Source organism: Coregonus clupeaformis, unplaced genomic scaffold (genome assembly GCF_020615455.1).
Source record: "Coregonus clupeaformis isolate EN_2021a unplaced genomic scaffold, ASM2061545v1 scaf0414, whole genome shotgun sequence".
In the NCBI taxonomy this organism is placed as follows: Eukaryota; Metazoa; Chordata; class Actinopteri; order Salmoniformes; family Salmonidae; genus Coregonus; species Coregonus clupeaformis.
Window position 1 is genome coordinate 61,071 of NW_025533869.1, and position 24,646 is coordinate 85,716.

The window sequence follows — 24,646 nt, forward strand, 5'->3', positions numbered from 1 at the left end:
TGGAGGATGGCCTGGTGTCAAGAAGGGCAGCGAGGAAGCGACTTCTCTCCAGGAAAAAGATCAGGGACAGACTGATATTCTGCAAAAGGTACAGGGATTGGACTGCTGAGGACTGGGGCAAAATCATTTTCTCTGATGAATCCCCTTTCCGATTGTTTGGGGCATCCAGAAAAAAGCTTATTCGGAGAAGACAAGGTGAGCGCTACCATCAGTCCTGTGTCATGCCAACAGTAAAGCATCCTGAGACAATTCATGTGTGGGGTTGCTTCTCAGCCAAGGGTTTGGGCTCACTCACTATTTTGCCTAAGAACACAGCCATGAATAAAGAATGATACCAACTCATCCTCCGAGAGCAACTTCTTCCAACCATCCAAGAACAGTTTGGTGACGAACAATGCCTTTTCCAGCATGATGGAGCACCTTGCCATAAGGCAAAAGTGATAACTAAGTGGCTCGGGGAACAAAAGATCTAAATGTTGGGTCCATGGCTAGGAAACTCCCCAGACCTTAATCCCATTGAGATCTTGTGGTCGATCCTCAAGAGGCGGGTGGACAAACAAAAAACCCACAAATTCTGACAAACTCCAAACATTGATTATGCAAGAATGGGCTGCCATCAGTCAGGATGTGGCCCACAGAAGTTAATTGACAGCATGCCAGGGTGGATTGCAGAGGTCTTGAAAAAGAAGGGTCAACACTGGAAATATTTACTCTTTGCATAAACGTAATGTAATTGTCAATAAAAGCTTTTGACACTTATGGAATGCTTGTAATTATACTTCAGTATACCATAGTAACATCTGACAACAATATCTAAAAACACAGAAGCAGCAAATTTTGTGAAGACCAATACTTGTGTTATTCTCAAAACTTTTGACCACGACTGTATATTAAACTAGGATGTTTATTTTTACTTCAAGTTTTTCTCATTTAGAGAGTGAGTTGTGCTCTTAGTGACATGGTTGTTTGTGGTTTTGATGCACTCAGGTGTGTGTAGGTAGTGTGTGGTGCGGACTGAAGGTCATTGCTGGGGGTTAGAGATTAGTTTAATATTTTTAGGGCATTCATAACACTACAGAGATGTTGTCAGGATACACCTACAAAAGAGTTTGAGACAAACTAAAACACCAGTCAGTAGATTTGTATTTACATTGCATTATGCGACCCAAAAAAAGCTTTGTTACATTGATTATAAGCTTAATATGGTTGTTGCATACTGAATCTTCAGGTGAAATTTAACAACAGAGGAAAATATCAAATAAAAAAATGCCTCTATATGAAAGCAGTTGAATGTTTTATTTGATCTAAAATTCACAACAGTATCAATGTTAAAAGGAGGTTGACAGAGTACAAGTAATTGTACCACACAATGAAAAAGCCATAGTTATACATACAGTATAGAAAACACAAAAGCAATGCAAGTTATTAAAGAGCAAAAGTTGACGTTTCAGTCCATGTTTTGGAGTCTCACCCCAGAGTACACAGTGTCACTCTCCATGGCACTCCTCTGTCTCCCAGCCTTTACTTTCTTGTGGATGACGTTCAGAGCAGCGTATTGGAGTGTGTCAGCATCTTGATTCCGAGAGGAATAACAAATATAAAACCGAAACATTTTGTATTAGACAAATATATTTATAGTGAAACAACACCTTTAAGTAAATGCCTATTTTCATATTTTGAATGAAGATAAAATACATTGAATCAACAACAGTTGGACCAGTGTTAGGTCTGTCTACCTGGTTATGAGAACTGGGGACTGATGAAGTACTTGACTGAGGGTGTGTTCCTGTAGACAAACACATGGTGGAATCATCATCATCATCATCATCATCATACAATGAATTAACCCAGTTTCATGACTAAAACAGGCTGTAAAGTAAAACAATATGTGGAAAAAGTCAAGGGGTCTGAATATTTTCCGAATGCAGTGTATATTGTTCACAATGATACCACTTACCTCAACACAGCAGAGAGGTTTTCTTGGTCATCTTATACAAAACAGAACCAAGGACAATGATGAGGATGACACAAAGAGCCAACACTACACCCAGACAGTACACCAAGAGAACATGGTCCTCCTTACAACCATCTGTAGAAATACAGAGAGTGATAGAGGAAATTCAGGACATTTTTTTCAACCAGGCATATAATTTATTCACAACAATGTGAAAGTATGTTAGACATTTTCAGAAATGTCAAAAATATAACTTACAGACAATGTCCAGCTTGGTCCCGTTCCCAAACAGTATCTCCCCACATGAGGCCACAGCACAGTAGTAAGTCCCAGCATCAGAGAGGCTGAGGTTCCTCTTGGGGAGGTTGTAGACACAAATCTGTGTAGGAGACCCAGCCTCAGGGCTCTTCTCACACTGATCACTCCTGTCTCCACGAGTGTAAATAATTCCTGGATGGGATTCTCCTGAGCCATGTCTGAACCAATAGATTCCCAACTTACATACAGATTCAGTCTGTATTCATCTATGAATCAATTATGCATAAAATGCTTATTCTACCAAAAAGGTGTGCTATTTATCTTCAAAGGGTGTAAAGTCAGAGTTACTGGTTTGTATTGATTAATCGTTTGCGTCAGTTGATGTGACTAGTGGCACATACAGTACCTATAGAAAGTCTACACCAACAATGGATTTCTTCACATTTTATTGTGTTACAAAGTGGGATTCAAATGGATTTAATTGTGATCTTTTTTGTCAACAATCTACTCAAAAAACTAATATCAAAGTGGAAGAATTTCTAATATAGTATTACATGGTGCAAATAAGTGGTAAGAATTGGGCAAGTCATTAAATGTAGGAAATAAAAACATGTTTATTGAAATATCACACAAGAATAAAGGCAGGTTACATAGTTCCATGTTACAACTATTATCATGAGAAGGAAGAGTGCAGACATTTGCTAAATCATTGTAAATACAGTATTTTGTGCTACACTTCTATTTACAAAAGCAAATGTATCCAGTCAGTCAACCTCAGCCACTATTGCTGAGGATTTGAGACTTCTGAAACCATCCTAGTATCAGCTTTCACACTTGCTGGACAATTATGCTCTGCGTCTGAATGATTCTACATTGATATTAAGAGAATAGGCCAATGCAGTGACAATCTCTTCAGCTAGGCCCGACCATTACATTTTACAGCAAATGAGGAATGTACAAAATAGCCAAGTCACAAGGACACAGTCAAGCTCAAAGTGGAGGTCAGTAGGGCTAAACTTAAAATGATGCTGATTGGAGAACTGTCACATCCTGTCTTGATGACTCACACCAGAGTAGATGGTTTCTTCCTCTCTCTGTTCTCTCCTCTGTCTCCTGGTCTTGGTACTCTTCTTGTCAGTGAACTTCACGGCAGTGTAGTTCAGGCCATCATCGTCACCGTGGAGCTATGAGGATGAAACACAGACTCACTCAATTCAGACTCTGGGTCAAATATAATGCTGTAATATTTAGCTTTAATACTCTTATCCAGTCTCACTCTTGATACAGCAATTCTGCTAACCTGTTGGTCTGACGTGTTGGCATGAGGCTTCCAATACTGGCTCTGCTGAGAAGGGGTCCTCACTAAAAGATCAATGATAAAACATTCAATATACTTGAAACCTTTTCTTGTTTACTAATAAAAAGGCATACTGCTGTGAATGTCATATTTTCTGCTTCAAAATTAAGTAGGCTTGTGAAATGAAAACAATGTCCAGAGAGGAAAGTGGTAAAAGGAGAGCTAGCCTTCACCTTTCTTTATGATCTATAACTATTATTACTATTACTATTAGCATGAAGACTTTTACAGTACCTGCACAGTGTTCACATCGTGACCTCTTCATTCTCACACAGAGGATAACGTTGACAACCACACTCAGAATCACAGCAGTTGTCAGGCAAGATAGAATGATGAGGAAAATATGATTTCTCTGATCACCCAACAGGTCTGAAACTTAGATTATTTTCTATTATTATTTGTAGCTCAGTGCTTTTGGCATAAAAGTTAGCTATAAAAGTTATATTTTAAATCTACTATCAATTGAAAGTGGTAGATTTACATATGATATTTCTTAACATTTGAGAGAACATTAGTGCTGTATTTTGTTTTAGCACAGTTTACCTTCGATGTCCAGCTTGGTCCCGTTTCCAAACAGTATCTCCCCACATGAGGCCACAGCACAGTAGTAAGTCCCAGCATCAGAGAGGCTGAGGTTCCTCTTGGGGAGGTTGTAGACACAGCTCTGTGTAGGAGACCCAGCCTCAGGGCTCTTCTCACACTGATCACTCCTGTCTCCATTGTTGTAAATTATTCCTGGAGGGGATTCTCCTGAGCCATGTCTGAACCAATAGACACTGTGTTCTCCTGCACAGGTCTCAGTGTGTATTGTACAGTTCAGAGTCACAGAGTCTCCTGGCTGGACTGACTCAGGCACAGACTGCTGGAGAACAGACATGCTGTTGGACCCTGAATCTGAAGAGAGAGACGGAGTAAGATCAAGGTGTGTACATTCTAGTTTCCTCCAAATTCATTAATTTACCATTATATGAACACACTTCAGTACCAACATGTTAAAAAGTAACTTAAGTTACCTTTGACAATTAAAAATGTTCCTTCTCCAAATGTGACATCACTCGCTAACATAACACCACAGTAGTATGTAGCTGAGTCCCCTGACTCTGTCTTGGAGATGGTCAGGTTACAGCTGTCAACTCCTCTCTTCACACTCAGATGTTTAGTCTCATTAAAGTCCTTGGTAAAATTGTTGTAATAAAAAGCCGTTGGAGGGCGGTAATATGATGATGCCATGAGAAGAGGCTTCTGTCCAACAGTTTGCTTGAACCAAGAGATACCGATAAATTGAGATCGACAAAAGCAAGTGAGAGATACACTTTGTCCAAGGTGTGTAACCATCACAGGGTCTGGTTGGATTACATCCTTGTTAAGTGCACATCCTGGGAAGCAAACAAACTAACTAAATCAAAGACAAAGGTATAGTACAGAATGATACATTATTATCATTATTCAGACTACATAGTCATTAAAATGGATTAAAAAAGACTATGACATAAAAAGTAAAAGGATCCACATGAATATTTCTTACTTACCCAAATTGGAGTAAAACAAAAAGATTGTCCAATATATAATCATCATTTTAATGTCCTTTCTGCACTGTATAGTGTGTGGGTCTGACATCGGGGCATCTTTTATATGATGACATCGGGTAATCATTATGAAGTAGGCGGAAACTCTGAACAAAGTGATTTTATTGGCTGTCTGAACAGGCATGAAGCAACTGATAAAAACTACCTCTGTAGCTCAGATGGTAGAGCACGGCGCTTGTAACGCCAAGGTAGTGGGTTCGATCCCCGGGACCACCCATACACAAAAATGTATGCACGCATGACTGTAAGTCACTTTGGATAAAAGCGTCTGCTAAATGGCATATTATTATTATTATTATACAATCTAATATGTGTCCTGTGGCATACCATAGTTAGAGCAGCCCTTCAAATGATGTAAAGTCAGAGTTACTGGTTTGTATTTTTTCATCATTTGGGTCGGTGGCTGAGACTAGTGGTACATATGTCCTCTTTGACATACACAGGGGCTTTACATTGTATTTCTCACTTCATGTCTGTAGAAGCAGTTCAAGCTTTCAGGAGGAAGTGAACTCTGGTGAGGTTCGCACCTTTTTGACAAAATAAAGATGTGATCATTTGATACCTGGTGCAAATAAGTGGTAAGAATTGGGCAAGCCATTAATATGTAGGAATTAAAAACATGTTTATTGAAATATAACACAAGCATAAGGGCAGGTTACAGAGTTCCATGTTACAAATATTATCATCAATAGGACGAGTTCAGACATTTGCAAAATCATAATATACATTTTGTTGTACACTTCTACAAAAACAAATATATCCAGTCAGTGAACCTCAGCCACTATTGGTGACGATTTGAGACTTCTGAAACCATCCTAGTATCAGCTTTCACACTTTGGGGAAAATTATGCTCTGCACCTGAGTTATTGTACATGTAGACTACCGGTGAAAAGTTTTAGAACACCTACTCATTCAAGGGTTTTTCTTTATTTTTACTATTTTCTACATTGTAGAGTAATAGTGAAGACATCAAAACTATGAAATTACACATTTGGAATCATGTAGTAACCAAACAAGTGTTAAACAAATCAAAATATATTTTATATTTTAGATTCTTCAAATAGCCACCCTTTGCCTTGGTGACAGCTTTGCACACTCTTGGCATTCTCTCAACCAGCTTCTCCTGGAATGATTTTCAAAGTCCTGAAGGAGTTCCCACAAATGCTGAGCAGTTGTTGGCTGCTTTTCCTTCACTCTGCGGTCCGACTCATCCCTAACCATCTCAATTTGGTAGAGGTCGGGGGATTGTGGAAGCCAGGTCATCTGATGCAGCACTCAATCAATCACCTTCTTGGTCAAATAGCCCTTACACAGCCTGGAGGTGTGTTGGGTCAATGTCCTGTTGAAAAACAAATGATAGTCCCACTGAGCCCAAACCAGATGGGATGGCGTATTGCTGCAGAATACTGTGGTAGCCATGCTGGTTTAAGTGTGCCTTGAATTCTAAATAAATCACAGACAGTGTCACCAGCAAAGCACCCCCACACCATAACACCTCCTCCTCCATGCTTTACGGTGGGAAATACACATGAGGAGATCATCCGTTCACCCACACCGCGTCTCACAAAGACACAGCGGTTGGAACCAAAAAATCTCAAATTTGGACTCCATACCAAAGGACAAATTTCCATCGGTCTAATGTCCATTGCTCATGTTTCTTGGCCCAAGCAAGTCTCTTCTTATTATTGGTGTCCTTTAGTAGTGGTTTCTTTGCAGCTATTCGACCATGAAGGCCTGATTCACACAGTTTATTCTGAACAGTTGATGTTGAGATTTGTCTGTTACTTGAACTTTGTGAAGCATTTATTTGGGCTGCAATTTCTGAGGCTGGTAACTCTAATGAACTTATCCTCTGTAGCAGAGGTGACTCTGGGTCTTCCATTCCTGTGGTGGTCCTCGTGAGAGCCAGTTTCATCATAGCGCTTGATGGTTTTTGCGACTGCACTTGAAGAAACTTTCAAAGTTCTTGAAATGTTCCGTATTGACTGACCTTCATGACTTAAAGTAATTATGGACTGTCGTTTCTCTTTGCTTATTTGAGCTGTTCTTGACATAATGTGGACATGGTCTTTTACCAAATAGGGCTATCTTCTGTATACCCCCCCTACCTTGTCACAACACAACTGATGGGCTCAAACACATTAAGAAGGAAAGAAATTCCACAAATTAACTTTTAAGAAGGCACACCTGTTAATTGAAACGCATTCCAGGTGACTACCTCATGAAGCTGGTTGAGAGAATGCCAAGAGTGTGCAAAGCTGTCATCAAGGCAAAGGGTGGCTATTTGAATAATCTCAATTATAAAACATATTTTGATTTTTGTAACACTTTTTTGGTTACTACATGATTCCATATGTGTTATTTCATAGTACTGATGTCTTAACTATTATTCTACAATGTAGAAAATATTAAAAATAAAGAAAAACCCTTGAATGATTAGGTGTTCTAAAACTTTCGACAGGTAGTGTATATTAGGCAAAGCTAGGCCCCCGCAATGGCATCCTACAGTAAATGAGAATTGTACAAAATAGCCAGGTCAAAAGGACACAGTCAAGCTCAAAGTGGAGTTCAGAGGAGGGGTTGGGCTTAACTTAGAATGATGCTGATCACAGGAGGCTGCTTAGGGGAGGACGGCTCATAAAAATGGCTGGAATGGAGTGAATGGAATGGTATCCATGTTTTTGATGTGTTCAATAACATTCAATTTATTCCGTTCTAGCCATTGCTATGAGCCCGTTCTCCCTAACTAAGGTGCCACTGACCGCCTGTGATACTGATTGGAGGACTGCCACATCCTGTCTATGTGACACATCAGAGTAGATTGTTTCTTCCTCTCTCTGTTCTCTCTGTTCTCTCCTCTGTCTCCTGGGATTGGTACTGTTCTTGTCAGTGAACTTCAGGGCAGAGTAGTTCAGGCCATCATCGTCACTGTGGAGCTATGAGGATGAAACACAGACTCACTCAATTCAGACTCTAGGTCAAATCTAATGCTGTAATCTTTTGCTTTAATACGCTTTTCCAGTCTCACTCTTGATACAGCAATTCTGCTAACCTGTTGGTCTGACGTGTTGACATGAGGCTTCCCATACTGGCTCTGCTGAGAAGGGGTCCCCGCTAATAGATAAAATATAAAACATTCAAAACACTTGAAACATACTATGTATGTCATATTTTCTGTTTCAAAATTAAGTAGTGTGGTATTTAAATAACCATGCTAATTATGCTGTGAGGACAAGAAATCCGCTGACACTGTCCTTGATTATAATAGTTTATTATACCAAAGATTTCAGCGCCAATTTACAGTCTCCTGCAGACATCTGGAGAACAACTGACCCAATCTCTAATATGTTGTTCCTCTCCGTCCTTTGTTTCAACCATGGTATTTATAATCTGTAACATGATATGGGTGGTTTCCCCATAAACCAATCCCAGGACGCCACATAACAGACTTCCTCTGTTTTAGGGGGCCCCTATAGTAATGCTTTCCAGATGCTTCCACAAGCTGAGTCAACTTCCTCTAACACACCATTTGCAAACAACAGCAAAGTCATAAACTGTTTATTCACTACAGTAGGCTTGTGAAATGAAAACAATGTCCAGAGAGGGAAGTGGTAAAAGGAGAGCTAGCCTTCACCCTTCTTTATGATCTATAACCTTTCTTACTATTACTATTAGTATGAAGACTTTTACTGTACCTGCACAGTGTTCACATCGTGACCTCTTCATTCTAACAAAGAGGATAACGTTGACAACCACACTCAGAATCACAGCAGTTGTCAGGCAAGATAGAATGATGACAAAAATAAGCTTAATCTGATCACCCAACAGGTCTGAAACTTAAAAAACAAATATACTTTTAAATGATTTTGTATTTTTTATTCTCAAACACTTTTACACATAGACTGGAGTTGTTCGCTTCAAAGTTATATAAAGTGACGAAGCTCTACAGTGCATTAGGAAAGTATTCAGACCCCTTCCCTTTTTCCACATTATGTTACGTTACAGCCTTATTCTAAAATAGATTCAATTATTTTTTTCTCTCATTGATCTTCACACAATACCCCATAATGACAAAGCGAAAACAGGCTTTTAGAAATTTTTGCAGAAATACCTTACTTGCTATGAGACTCGAAATTGAGCTCTGGAGCATCCTGTTTCCATTGATCATCCTTGAGATGTTTCTACAACTTGATTTGAGTCCACCTGTGGTAAATTCAATTGATTGGACTGAATTTGCAAAGGAACACACCTGTCATGTAAGAGCAAAAACCAAGCCATGAGGCAGAAGGACATTTCCATAGAGCTCCGAGACAGGATTGTGTCAAGGCACAGATCTGGGGAAGGCTACCAAAAAATGTCTGCAGCATTGAAGGTCCCCAAGAACACAGTGGCCTCCATCATTCTTAAATGAAAGAAGTTTGGAAGCAACAATACTCTTCCTTGAGCTGGCCGCTCGGCCAAACTGAGCAACCGGGGAAGAAGGGCCTTGATCAGGGAGGTGACCAAGAAACCGATGGTCACTCTGACAGAGCTCCAGAGTTCCTCTGTGGAGTTTGGAGAACCTTCCAGAAGGACAGCCATCTCTGCAGCACTCCACCAATCAGGCCTTTATGGTATAGTGGACAGACAGAAGCCACTCCTCAGTAAAAGGCACATGACAGCCCGTTTGGAGTTTGCAAAAAGGCACCTAAAGGACTCTCAGACCATGAGAAACAAGATTCTCTGTTCTGATAAAACCAAGATTGAACTCTTTGGCCTGAATGCCAAGCATCACGTCTGGAGGAAACCAGGCACCGCTCATCACCTGGCCAATACCATCCCTACGGTGAAGCATGGTGGTGGCAGCATCATGCTGTGGGGATGTTTTTCAGCGACTTGGACTGGAAGAATAGTCAGAATCGAGGGAAAGATGAACGGAGCAAAGTACAGAGAGATGCTCCAGAGCGCTCAGCACCTCAGACTGGGGTGAAGGCTTGCCTTCCAACAGGACAACGACCCTAAGCACACAGCCAAGACAATGCAGGAGTGGCTTCGGGACAAGTCTCTTAAGGTCCTTGAGTGGCCCAGCCATAGCCCGGACTTAAAGCTGATCTAACATCATACCCAAGAAGACTCAAGGCTGTAATCGCTGCCAAAGGTGCTTCAAGAAAGTACTGAGTAAAGGGTCTGAATACTTAAACGTGATGTTTCAGTTTTTTTCTTTCTAGAAACCTGTTTTTTCTTTGTCATTATGGGGTATTGTGTGTAGATTTATGTGTGAAAAAAACAATTTAATCGACTTTAGAAAAAGGCTGTAACGTAACAAAATTTTAACAAAAAGTCAAGGGGTCTGAATACTTTTAGAATGCTATGTTCTCCTGAAACGGTCTCAGTCTGTATGTACAGTTCAATCACAGAGTCTCTTGGCTGGAAAAAAAACTACATTTAAACAGATGAGTCATTGTCTTCGTCATGTAGAGATCACTCTGCTACCAGTTCTATTTTGAGTGATGCTGTGGCTCTTCCTGGTAACTAAGCTACACTTTATAATAGCTTATTGGATGTTAGCAGTAATGATCTAGTGATGTAGAATGCCTGGCCTGTTAGATGCATGTGAATCTACGATGCTGAAATGGGTTTATAATATCTTATTGATTTGTAATAAGCATGTAATAACTATATTACCTTGTTATAGATTCTTAACAGCCACACATTGTGTTTGTTGGGCACTTGTTTGACAGCTATTTCGGCTACACACAAACTATCACAGGAAAGTACGTTTTCAACGATTCAACAATTTGAACATTTTCACAACTTCTTAAAATTGCTGCAACTCTAATTGTAAAGCAGTCAGAGGGACTTCCATATACACTGCTGCTCCTATTGAAAGATAAATGAATTGCAGTCCTGCAAGGTGGACTTATACCTTCACATTTTGTCAATAGTTTGTGAAAACTGCTCAGTCACAATGTGTAGTCATATCTGAAATCAGTCTCAACAATATAAATTCTGTTCAAAGTATATTCGCTAGGATGTTTATTTTTCCTTCAAGGCTTTCCTCATGAAGAGAGTGAGTTGTGCTCTTAGTGACATGGTTGTTTGTGGTTTAGATGCACTGAGGTGTGTGTAGAGAGCGCGTTGTGAGGACTGAAGGTCATTGCTGGGGATTTAGGGCATTCAGAACACCACAGAGATGTTTTCAGGATCCAGCTAAAAAAGAGTTTGAGACAAACTAAAACACTAGTCAATAGATGTACATTTACAGTGCGTTATGCAAACAAAAAGAGTTTTGTTACATTGAGCACAAGCCTAATATGATTGTTGCAAACTGAATCTGTGGGTGAAATTTAAGAACAGAGAAAAATATGAATGCCTCTATATGAAAGCAGATGAATGTTTTATTGGATCTAAAATGCACAACAGTTTTTTTTTAACAGGAGATTGACAGAATACAAGTAATTGTAACACACAATGAAAAAGCCATAGTTGTACATATAGTATAGAAAACACAAAATCAATGCAAGTTATTAGAGAGCAAAAATTGACGTTTCAGTCCATGTTTTGGCACCTCACCCCAGAATACACAGTGTCTCTCTCCATGGCGCTCCTCTGTCTCTGGGTCTTTGGCTTCTTGTGGATGACATTCAGAGCAGCGTAATGGACCGACGTGAGTGTGTCATCATCTTCTTGATCCTAAGAGGAATAGCAAAACAAATTCCAAAGACATCAGGAAATTACCTGGTATTTTGATAGAAGGACCTGTTTACAGTGTATATCTTTATGGTCTGCATACCTGATTATGAGAACTGGGGACTGCCGGACCACTTGACTGAGTTTGCGTTCCTATTAGACAAACACATGGTGGAATCATCATCATCATCATCATCATACATTGAATTAACCCAGTTTCATGACTAAAACATGTAATGTATACTGCACCAACAGTTTAAGCATATATTGTGGCAATGATAACACTTACCTCTACACAGCAGAGAGGTTTTCTTGGTCATCTTATACAAAACACAACCAAGGACAATGATGAGGATGACACAAAGAGCCAACACTACACCCAGACAGTACACCAAGAGAACATGGTCCTCCTTACAACCATCTGTAGAAATACAGACAGTGATAGAGGAAATTCAGGACATTTTGTTCAACCAGGCATACAATTTATTCACAGCACTGTGAAAGAATGTTAGACATTTTCAGAAATGTCAGAAATATCACTAACGGTCAATGTTCAGCTTGGTCCCGTTGCCAAACAGTATCTCCCCACATGAGGCCACAGCACAGTAGTAAGTCCCAGCATCAGAGAGGCTGAGGTTCCTCTTGGGGAGGTTGTAGACACAGCTCTGTGTAGGAGACCCAGCCTCAGGGTTCTTCTCACACTGATCACTCCTGTCTCCATGGGTGTAAATGATTCCTGGACGGGATTCTCCTGAGCCATGTCTGAACCAATAGACTCTGTGTTCTCCTGCACAGGTCTCAGTGTGTATTGTACAGTTCAGAGTCACAGAGTCTCCTGGCTGGACTGACTCAGACACAGACTGCTGGATCACAGACATGCTGTTGGACCCTGAATCTAAAGAGAGTGAGTAAGATCATGGTGTGTACATTCTATTTTCCTGCTAGATTCATAAATTTAGCATTATATGAACACACTTAGGTACTGACTTAAGTTACCTTTGACAATTAAAATAGTTCCTTCTCCAAATGTGACATCACTCGCTAACATAACACCACAGTAGTATGTAGCTGAGTCCCCTGACTCTGTCTTGGAGATGGTCAGGTTACAGCTGTCAACTCCTCTCTTCACACTCAAATGTTTAGTCTCATTAAAGTCCTTGGTAAAATTGTTGTAATAAAAAGCCGTTGGAGGGCGGTAATATGATGATGCCATGAGAAGAGGCTTCTGTCCAACAGTTTGCTTGAACCAAGAGATACCGATAAAATTAGATCGACAAAAGCAAATGAGAGATACACTTTGTCCAAGGTGTGTAACCATCACAGGGTCTGGTTGGATTACATTCTTGTTAAGTGCACAACCTGTGAAGCAAACAAACTAAATAAATAAAAGACAAAGGTATAGTACAGAATGATACATTATTATCATTATTCAGACTACATAGTCATTCAATTGGATTCAAAAAGACTGACATAAAAAGTACAAGGATCCACATGAATATTTCTTACTTACCAAAATTGGAGTAAAACAAAAAGATTGTCCAATATATAATCATCATTTTAATATCCTTTCTGCACTGTATATTGTGTGGGTCTGACAACGGGGCACCTTTTATATGATGACACTCATCGTGTAATCATTATGAAGTAGGAGGAAACTCTGAACTAAGGGATTCTATTGGCTGTCTGAACAGGCATAAAACATCTGATAAAAAATACAATCTAACGTGAGTCCTGTGGCATACCATAGTTAGAGCAGCCCTTCAAATGATGTAAAGTCAGAGTTACTGGTTTGTATTTTTTCATCATTTGGGTGGGTGGCTGAGACTACTGGTACATATGTCCTCTTTGACATACACAGGGGGTTTACATTGTATTTCTCACTTCATGTCTGTAGAAGGCAGTTCAAGCTTTCAGGAGGAAGTGAACTCTGGTGAGGTTGGAATCTTTTTGACAAAATATATGATCCTTTAATACCTTGTGCAGATAAGTGGTAAGAATTGGGTCATTAAACTTCAAAATAAAAACATGTTTAATGAACTATCACACAAGTGTAAAGGCAGCTTACAGAGTTCCATGTTACAACTATTATCATCAAAAGGAAGAGTTCAGACATTTGCAAAATCATTATATAAATGTTGTACACTTCTACAAAAACAAATATATGCAGTCAGTCAACCTCATCCACTATTAGTGAGGATTTGAGACTTCTGAAACCATCCTAGCATCAGCTTTCACACCTGCTGTTATTTTACATTTATATTAGGCAAAGCTAGGCCCCTGCAAAGGCATCGTACTGCAAATGAGAAATGTATAGTATATAATCGCCAGTTCACACGGGCACAATCAACATCAAAGTGGAGTTCAGAGGAGGGGTGGGGCTTAACTTAGAATGATGCTGATTGGATGACCCTCACATGTCACATCATGTCTTGATGACTCACACCAGAGTAGATGGTTTTTTCCTCTCTCTGTTCTCACTGTTCTCTCCTCTGTCTCCTAGGCTTGGTACTCTTCTTGTCAGTGAACTTCAGGGTAGTGTAGTTTAGGGCAGCATCATCACCGTGGAGCTACAGTATGGGGATGAAACACAGACTCACTCAATTCAGACTCTGGGTCAGATCAAATTCTGTGATATTTAGCTTTAATACTCTTATCTAGTCTCACTCTTGATACAGCAATTCTGCTAACCTGTTGGTCTGACGTGTTGGCATGAGGATTCCCATACTGGCTTTGCTGAGACGGGGTCCCCACTAAAAGACAACTGACGAAACAATTAAAACACTTGAATCCTCTTCTTGTTTACTAAGTAAAAGGCGTACTGCCATGTCTTATTTTCTTCCGAATTAAGAAATGACATCAGAGAACCTTTAAATACGTTGCTATGTTTGTGAGGGGGTGTTAGTTGCATGAGAAGAGAAAAAGCTGTTCATCACTACAACATAAAGATGCCTGAGTATGGCCTAAATAAATACATTCAACTTCCTTTGTCTTGATTATTGTTAAATGCTTTATTTATCATATCACAAGTAAGTCATTGTCAATGAGTTTGGAAGAGAAGCAATACACCTAATTCATTACAGTTACAGCCAATAAAATTAACAATTAAGGCTGTGTCATTCATCCTGTTCTACTGTCTGATCCCAGAGTACACCATCTCCTCCACCATGTTGGTTCTCTGTCTTCTAGACCTGTTCTTCTTGTTGCTCAGATTCAGAGATACATAATGGAGACTGTCTGCATCTTGGGCCTGTGATGAACAATTATAAAATGGGGGAAGTATTACTATATGTTTTTATTGTAACCCCTTTCATACTTCCCTTTTATGGTAATACAACATAAGAAATTCTGTTTACCCCTGCATCTGAAGAAGAGACTGCTGGACATCTTGTCTGAGAGACGGGTCCTGAAAAGAAAGACAGAAAAGATAAAGATACAACTCCTTCTTCCACTACAGATACATCTGGTGATATAAAAGGAGAGCAACTTCTCTGAAGGACTTAACCTGCTACATACGTATATCATTCATTTATTTGGTATGGACTTCACTAACCTCTAAACTGCAGACACTTTCTCTTGTTTGTGATGTCCATGATGCTACCAAGGACAATGATCAGGATAAATGAGAGACCCAATGCAGCACTCAGGAAGTACACCAAGAGAAGAGGGTCTGCAACATTGTCTGGGAAAATGATTGGACGTTTTCTTATGTGATCTAAATAACTTGTACAGTTGGACACAATAGATTAAACAATAGATATAAACAGAAATGTAAGATGTATCACCTACCCTTGATCTCCAGCTTGGTCCCGTTTCCAAACAGTATCTCCCCACATGAGGCCACAGCACATTAGTAAGTCCCAGCATCAGAGAGGCTGAGGTTCCTCTTGGGGAGGTTGTAGACACAGCTCTGTGTAGGAGACCCAGCCTCAGGGCTCTTCTCACACTGATCACGCCTGTCACCATGGGTGTAAATTATTCCTGGATGGGATTCTCCTGAACCTTGTCTGAAACAATAGACAATGTGTTCTCATGCACAGGTCTCAGTGTGTATTGTACAGTTCAGAGTTACAGAGGCTCCTGTCTGGACTGACTCAGACACAGACTGCTGTACAACGGTTGTGTTTCTGGATGATAAACTTGACAAAAAGGTTTTCATGTCAGTAAATGTGTTTCCTATTTTGTGTCCTCACTCAACATTTGTTGAAAACTTAAGCTACAGTAATGTATGATTGTGGGAATAGCTCACATTTAATTAAGATATTGTATATCCAAAATGTAAAGTGCAAAAATGATCATGATTATAGTTACAGAACACTAGTTTCTAGTTATTTTCTCTCTAAATTCAGATTTTGTACATTTAACAATGAGAATGGCTCCTTCTCCAAATCCACCTTGTTGGAATATGAACTCCCACAATAATATATTGCTGAATCTGAGAGCTGCATGTCTGAGATCCTTAGGTGTTTTATTTATTTGTGGAATGTAGCATTATTGTCATACTAGTTGTCATGAGCTGAAGATTGTCAGCCAAGGTTTGCTTGGACCACAATAAGTGCAGTGCCAAGTTGCCTTCATGGAAGCTTTGCAAAGTCACTGTGTCTCCTATGTTGGCTGACACAAGACGCATGGCTGATTTTTGTACCACAGCTAGAATACACACAAAGACAAATATGAATTGCATCAATAAAGATCCTGGGTGTCTTCAAATTTAGGCTGTATCCCCTATAAGCACATAAAGGTTAGACCTACCCATCTCCCTGAGAAGTGGAAATATCAGGCAGAGTGTGATGATCTTTTTTGAAGTTACTAACTGTGTCTTGAGTGGAAGAAGTCTACCCAAGTAAAAAAAATATATATATATATATACAGTGGGCAATTTGGTGATTGGTTGAACTGGACGCGTCATTTTTGTTGATGCCTTATCCAGCCCACCATGGTCTTCATAAGTAAACTGAGAATCACTTACAGGATATAATCAATGCTGAACGTGGACCAATGCTAATAATATGCAACCACTGGATGGAAGAAAGCTGTCTAATACTCTGTTCAAACTCTTATCTGGATAGATAGTCTGTGTAAGAACAATTAGAATATAATCCAACATCCTTTTTTTCATTCTTGGCAATCATTCTCGAGTCATTGTTGCTGCCGGGAGAGGTTGTGTTTTCTCTAGCAGGAGGTAAGCTTGGCTTCTTTTATGGCGTTGAGTAAAGCTTAAACCATGTATTTGATTGTAGGTAGGTAGTTGTAGTTAGGTATTGTAGGTTGTTTATTTAGGTGTTATTTAGGTGTTATTTAGGTAGTTATTGTAGGTTTCTGTAGGTAACTATTGTAGGTAAGTATTGTTTACGGCGTAGCCCGGCGAAGCACGAGGCTAGCTAGCTAGCGGGTAGCTACTGGTAACGTTTAGCAACGGTGGATAGCTGTTTCCAATGTTATTTCACGCTTAAGAGTACCTCTAATTAACCCAGCTAGCTACCTACCATTTCAGCCGTTTTCTAACCTCATCTGAGGCATCAACGTTAGGTAGTTAGTAGCTACTGTACTTAATTACATCTACTGATTGCAGAAGACAAATATCAGCTGGCGTCGGGTAAGTTTGGCTTTATACATAGCTTGGGCTTTGTCCAATAAGGCTTAACTATGTATTCAGATCGTAGTTAGGGTATTGTAGGTAGGCATCGCGGGCTGTTGTGGGTAGTTTTTGTAGGTTAGCATTGTATTCGGCTGTGCCGGGAGTAGCACGAAGCTAACTAGCTAGCTAGCCGTTTTTCAAACAAAGTCAACACAGTAGCCATTGCTAGCTAGCCAACACGACTAGCTAACTGTACTGTAGCACCTAAATACAATATATTTGTGCTAGCTAGCCAATGTTTAATTATTGCTGCGTTATGATAGGAACTAGACACGGACACGAATTATCTGTTTAGTGTGTTAACACACTATTGGTAGTTTGTTGTTACCAAGTATTGGTGCTAAACTGTGTGTTATTGGATGCTAGCATGCTAGTTGGCTATAGCGTCATAGTTAGGCATCGTGGGCTGTTGTGAGAAGTTATTGTATGTTAACACTGTATTCGGCAGTCCCGGGTGTAGCACGAAGCTAGCTAGCTAGCCGTTTTTCGAACAGGGTCAACACAGTAGCCATTGCTAGCCAGCCAACACGACCAGCTAAACTGTACTGTAGCAACTTGTTACAATGTACTTGTGCTAGCTAGCCAACGTTTAATTTTTGCTGCGTTGTGAAGGGAACTAGACACGGACACGAATTATCTGTTTAGTGTGTTAACACACTTTTGGTGGTTTGTTGTAACCAAGTATTGGTGCTAAACTGTGTGTTATTGGATGCTAGCATGCTAGTTAGCTATGGCGTCATAGTCAGGCATCGTGGGCTGTTGTGGGTAGTTATTGTGGGTAGTTATTGTAGGTAGCACGAAGCTAGCTAGCCAGCCGTTTTCCAAACAGGGTCAACACAGTAGCCATAAACTGTGTGCTGTTGGATGCTGGCATGCTGGTTAGCTATGGTGTCATATTTGGCTAGCTGAATAAAGTAGGTTGAGTCTATTCCTTGTAACATTGAACCGCTGTAGTTCGCAACAATTCTGATTTCTGAGGTGGAAGTTGGGAGAGTTTTTTGTTCGGGTGGTTCAGTGAAACAATTATTGTTTCTGAGGTGGAAGTTTTGGTGAGGGAGGCCCTACTCTCTCCTTTCCCTGATGTCTGGTTCATTTCATTCCGATCTCCTCTGCATTATTGTGGCCATTTGCTACAGCCTGTCGACTATGCCTCTGCCTATCCCTGTTCTCTCCTCTCCGCACAGGCTACACAGACGCCTCACACCGCGTGGCTGCTGCCTCTCTAACCTGGTGGTCCCTGCACGCACCCCACACCTGGAGTTCCAGGTCTCAGGCAGCCTCTGGAACTGCCGTTCTGCTGCCAACAAAGCTGACTTCATCCCAGCCTATGCTAACCTCCATTCCCTCGACTTCCTGGCGCTGACGGAAACATGGATTACCACTGAAAACACTGCTACTCCTACTGCTCTCTATTCGTCTGACCATGTGTTCTCGCATACCCCGAGAGCATCTGGTCAGAGGGGTGGTGGCACAGGAATCCTCATCTCTCCCAAGTGGACATTCTCAATTTTTCCCCTAACCCATCTGTCTATCTCCTCATTTGAATTCCATGCTGTCACAGTCACTAGCCCATTTAAGCTTAATATCCTTGTCATCTATCGCCCTCCAGGTTCCCTTGGAGAGTTCATCAATGAGCTTGACGCCTTGATGAGCTCCTTTCCTGAGGATGGCTCACCCCTCACAGTTCTGGGGGATTTCAACCTCCCTACGTCTACATTTGACTCATTTCTCTCTGCCTCCTTCTTTCCACTCCTCTCTTCTTTTGACCTCACCCTCTCACCGTCCCCCCCTACTCACAAGGCAGGCAATACGCTTGACCTCATCTTTACTAGATGCTGCTCTTCTACTAATCTCACTGCAACTCCCCTCCATGTCTCCGACCACTACTTTGTGTCCTTTTATCTCTCGCTCTCCTCCAACACTACTCACTCTGCCCCTACACAGATGGTAATGCGCCGCCGCAACCTTCGCTCTCTCTCTCCCACTACTCTCTCCTCTTCCATCCTATCATCTCTTCCCTCTGCTCAATCCTTCTCCCTCCAATCTCCTGATTCGGCCTCCTCAACCCTCCTCTCCTCCCTTTCTGCATCCTTTGACTCTCTGTGTCCCCTATCCTCCCGGCCGGCTCGGTCCTCCCCTCCAGCCCCGTGGCTTGATGACTCATTGCGAGCTCACAGAACAGAGCTCCGGGCAGCGGAGCGGAAATGGAAGAAAACTAAACTCCCCTGCCGACCTGGCATCTTTTCACTCCCTCCTCTCTACATTTTCTTCATCTGTTTCTGCTGCTAAGGCCACTTTCTACCACTCTAAATTCCAAGCATCTGCCTCTAACCCCAGGAAGCTCTTTGCCACATTCTCCTCCCTGCTGAATCCTCCCCCCCCTCCTCTCTCTCTGTGGATGACTTTGTCAACCACTTTGAAAAGAAGGTTGACGACATCCGATCCTCGTTTGTTAAGTCTAATGACACTGCTGGTCCTACTCACACTGCCCTACCCTATGCTTTGACTTCTTTCTCCCCTCTCTCTCCAGATAAAATCCTGCGACTTGACCCCATCCCCTCCTCTCTTCTCCAGACCATCTCCGGTGACCTTCTCCCCTACCTCACCTCGCTGATCAACTCATCCTTGACCGCTGGCTATGTCCCTTCCGTCTTCAAGAGAGCGAGAGTTGCACCCCTTCTCAAAAAACCAACACTCGATCCCACTGATGTCAACAACTACAGACCAGTATCCCTTCTTTCTTTTCTTTCCAAAACTATTGAGCGTGCCGTCTTTAGCCAACTCTCTTGCTATCTCTCTCAGAATGACCTTCTTGATCCAAACCAGTCAGGTTTCAGGACTGGTCATTCAACTGAGACTGCTCTTCTCTGTGTCACGGAGGCTCTCCGCACTGCTAAAAGCTAACTCTCTCTCCTCTGCTCTTGTCCTTCTAGACCTGTCTGCTGCCTTTGATATGGTGAACCATCAGATCCTCCTCTCCACCCTCTCCGAGCTGGGCATCTCCGGCGCGGCTCACTCCCTAGATTGCGCCCTACCTGACCGGTCGCTCCTACCAAGTGGCGTGGCGAGAAGCTGTCTCCGCACCACGTGCTCTCACCACTGGTGTCCCCCAGGGCTCAGTTCTAGGCCCTCTCCTATTCTCCCTATACACCAAGTCACTTGGCTCTGTCATATCCTCACATGACCTCTCCTATCATTGCTACGCTGACGATACACAACTAATCTTCTCCTTTCCCCCTTCTGATAACCAGGTGGCGAATCGCATCTCTGCATGTCTGGCAGACATATCAGTATGGATGACGGATCACCACCTCAAGCTGAACCCTGGCAAGACGGAGCTGCTCTTCCTCCCGGGGAAGGACTGCCCGTTCCAAGATCTCGCCATCACGGTTGACAACTCCGTTGTGTCCTCCTCCCAGAGTGCGAAGAGCCTTGGCGTGACCCTGGACAACACCCTGTCGTTCTCCGCTAACATCAAGGCGGTGACCCGATCCTGCAGGTTCATGCTCTACGACATTGAGAGTACTGACCCTGCCTTACACAGGAAGCGGCACAGGTCCTAATCCAGGCACTTGTCATCTCCCCGTCTGGATTACTGCAACTCGCTGTTGGCTGGGCTCCCTGCCTGTGCCATTAAACCCCTACAACTCATCCAGAATGCCGCAGCCCGTCTGGTGTTCAACCTTCCCAAGTTCTCTCACGTCACCCCCCTCCTCCGCACACTCCACTGGCTTCCAGTTGAAGCTCGCATCCGTTACAAGACCATGGTGCTTGCCTATGGAGCAGTGAGGGGAACGGCACCTCCGTACCTTCAGGCTCTGATCAGTCCCTACACCCAAACGAGGGCATTGCGTTCATCCACCTCTGGCCTGCTGGCTCCCTTCCTCTGCGGAAGCATAGCTCCCGCTCAGCCCAGTCAAAACTGTTCGCTGCTCTGGCACCCCAATGGTGGAACAAGCTCCCTCACGACGCCAGGACAGAGGAGTCACTCACCACCTTCCGGAGACATTTGAAACCCCACCTCTTTAAGGAATACCTGGGATAGGATAAAGTAATCCTTCTACCCCCAAAAAAAAAAAAATTACAAAATAAAATAAAAATAAAAATATTGTAAAGTGGTTATCCCACTGGCTATAGGGTGAATGCACCAATTTGTAAGTCGCTCTGGATAAGAGCGTCTGCTAAATGACGCAAATGTGCCCTTGAGCAAGGCACTTAACCCTAATTGCTCCTGTAAGTTGCTCCGGATAAGAGCGTCTGCTAAATGACTAAAATGTAAAATGTAAATGTAATTCTTTACCACCCAATTTACCATCAAGGTTTATTTCTTTAAAACACATTTTTCATGTAGTTTGTTCTAAATACAAGTTAAGCATACATTATGCAGTGCATTTGGATAGTATTCAGACCCCTTGACTTTTCCCACATTTTGTTACATTACAGCCTTATTCTAAAATGAATAAAAATAAAAAATAAACAAATCTATTGAATTTACACAATACCCCATAATGACAAAGCGAAAACAGGTTTTTAGATTTTTTTGCAAATTTATTACAAATAAAAAAGAGAAATACCTAATTTATATACTGTAAGTATTCAGACCCTTTGCTATGAGACTCGAAATTGAGCTCAGGTGCATCCTGTTTACATAGATCTTCCTTGAGATTTTTCTACAACTTGATTGGAGTCAATCTCAGGTAAATTCAATTGATTGGACCTGATTTGGAAAGGCACACACCTGTCTATATAAGGTCCCACAATTGACAGTGCATGTCAGAGCAAAAACCAAGCCATGAGGTCGAAGGAATTGTCCGTAGAGCTCTGAGACAAGATTTTGTTGATGCACAGATCTGGGGAAGAGTACCAAAGAATTTCTGCAGCATTGAAGGTCCCCAAGAACACAGTGGCCTCCATCGTTCTTAAATTGAAGAAGTTTGCAACCACCAAGACTCTTCCAACCCGGCCAAACTGAGCAATCAGGGTAGAAAGGCCTTGGTCAGGGAGTGACCAAGAACCCAATGGTCACTCTGACAGAGCTTCAGAGTTCCTCTGTGGAGATGGGAGAACCTTCCAGAAGGGCAACCATCTCTGCAGCACTCCACCTATCAGGCCTTTATGGTAGAGTGGCCAGAAGGAAGCCACTCCTTTGTAAAAGGCACCTGAAGGACTCAGACCATGAGAAACAAGATTCTCTGTTCAGTTGAAACCAAGATTAATCTCTTTGGCCTGAATGCCAATCATCACGTTTGGAGGAAACCTGGCACCATACCTACGGTGAAGCATTGTGGTGGCAGCATCATGCTGTGGGGATGTTTTTCAGTGGCAGGGACTGGGAGACTAGTCAGGCTCGAGGGAAAGACGAACGGAGCAAAGTACAGAGAGATCCTTGATGAAAACCTACTCCAGAGCGCTCATGACCTCAGACTGGGGCAAAGGTTCACCTTCCAGCAGGACAACAACCCAAAGCACACAGCCAAGACAACGCAGGAGTTGCTTCGGGACAAGTCTATGAATGTCCTTGAGTGGCCCAGCCAGAGCCCGATTTGAACCTGATTGAACATCTCTGGAGAGACCTGAAAATAGCTGTGCAGCGACGCTCCCCATCCAACCTGACAGAGCTTGAGAGGATCTGCAGAGAAGAATGGGAGAAACTCCCCAAATACAGGTGTGCAAAGCTTGTAGCGTCATGACCAAGAAGACTCGAGGCTGTAATGGCTGCCAAAGGTGCTTCAACAGAGTACTGAGTAAAGGGTCTGAATACTTATGTAAATGTTATATTTTGGTTTTTTATTATTGATACATTTGCAAAAATGTCTAAAAACCTATTTTTACTCTGTCATTATGGGGTATTGCGTGTTGATTGATGAGAAATAAAATCTATTTAGTAAAGGCTGTAACTTAACAAAATGTGGAAAAAGCTGTCTGAACACTTTCAGAATCCATTGTATGTACAGTGGGGGAAAAAAGTATTTAGTCAGCCACCAATTGTGCAAGTTCTCCCACTTAAAAAGATGAGAGAGGCCTGTAATTTTCATCATAGGTACACGTCAACTATGACAGACAAATTGAGGAAATTTTTTCCAGTAAATCACATTGTAGGATTTTTTATGAATTTATTTGCAAATTATGGTGGAAAATAAGTATTTGGTCACCTACAAACAAGCAAGATTTCTGGCTCTCACAGACCTGTAACTTCTTCTTTAAGAGGCTCCTCTGTCCTCCACTCGTTACCTGTATTAATGGCACCTATTTGAACTTGTTTTCAGTATAAAAGACACCTGTCCACAACCTCAAACAGTCACACTCCAAACTCCACTATGGCCAAGACCAAAGAGCTGTCAAAGGACACCAGAAACAAAATTATAGACCTGCACCAGGCTGGGAAGACTGAATCTGCAATAGGTAAGCAGCTTGGTTTGAAGAAATCAACTGTGGGAGCAATTATTAGGAAATGGAAGACATACAAGACCACTGATAATCTCCCTCGATCTGGGGCTCCACGCAAGATCTCACCCCGTGGGGTCAAAATGATCACAAGAACGGTGAGCAAAAATCCCAGAACCACACGGGGGGACCTAGTGAATGACCTGCAGAGAGCTGGGACCAAAGTAACAAAGCCTACCAACAGTAACACACTACGCCGCCAGGGACTCAAATCCTGCAGTGCCAGACGTGTCCCCTGCTTAAGCCAGTACATGTCCAGGCCCGTCTGAAGTTTGCTAGAGTGCATTTGGATGATGCAGAAGAGGATTGGGAGAATGTCATATGGTCAGATGAAACCAAAATATAACTTTTTGGTAAAAACTCAACTCGTCGTGTTTGGAGGACAAAGAACGCTGAGTTGCATCCAAAGAACACCATACCTACTGTGAAGCATGGGGGTGGAAACATCATGCTTTGGGGCTGTTTTTCTGCAAAGGGACCAGGACGACTGATCCGTGTAAAGGAAAGAATGAATGGGGCCATGTATCGTGAGATTTTGAGTGAAAACCTCCTTCCATCAGCAGCATGACAATGATCCCAAACAAACCGCCCGGGCAACGAAGGAGTGGCTTCGTAAAAAGCATTTCAAGGTCCTGGAGTGGCCTAGCCAGTCTCCAGATCTCAACCCCATAGAAAATCTTTGGAGGGAGTTGAAAGTCTGTGTTGCCCAGCGACAGCCCCAAAACATCACTGCTCTAGAGGAG

General features: G+C 42.0%; 1 protein-coding gene and 2 pseudogenes across 1 annotated transcript; all 3 read right to left on the reverse strand.

The window, feature by feature from the left end:
• Nucleotides 1–1,447: 1,447 nt before the first annotated feature.
• LOC121554557 lies at nt 1,448–4,634 on the reverse strand (annotated as a pseudogene).
• A 7,026-nt stretch (nt 4,635–11,660) lies between these two features.
• On the reverse strand, nt 11,661–13,377 carry LOC123481230. Its single transcript, XM_045215274.1, has 6 exons — nt 13,335–13,377; nt 12,821–13,183; nt 12,369–12,719; nt 12,114–12,245; nt 11,928–11,977; nt 11,661–11,827 (listed from the first exon to the last, which is right to left on the reverse strand). The coding sequence occupies exons 1-6, from the start codon at nt 13,375–13,377 to the stop codon at nt 11,684–11,686; spliced, it is 1,083 nt and encodes a 360-aa protein (XP_045071209.1). The 3' UTR covers nt 11,661–11,683.
• A 1,574-nt stretch (nt 13,378–14,951) lies between these two features.
• Nucleotides 14,952–16,451, reverse strand: LOC123484705 (annotated as a pseudogene).
• Between the last annotated feature and the right edge of the window lie 8,195 nt (nt 16,452–24,646).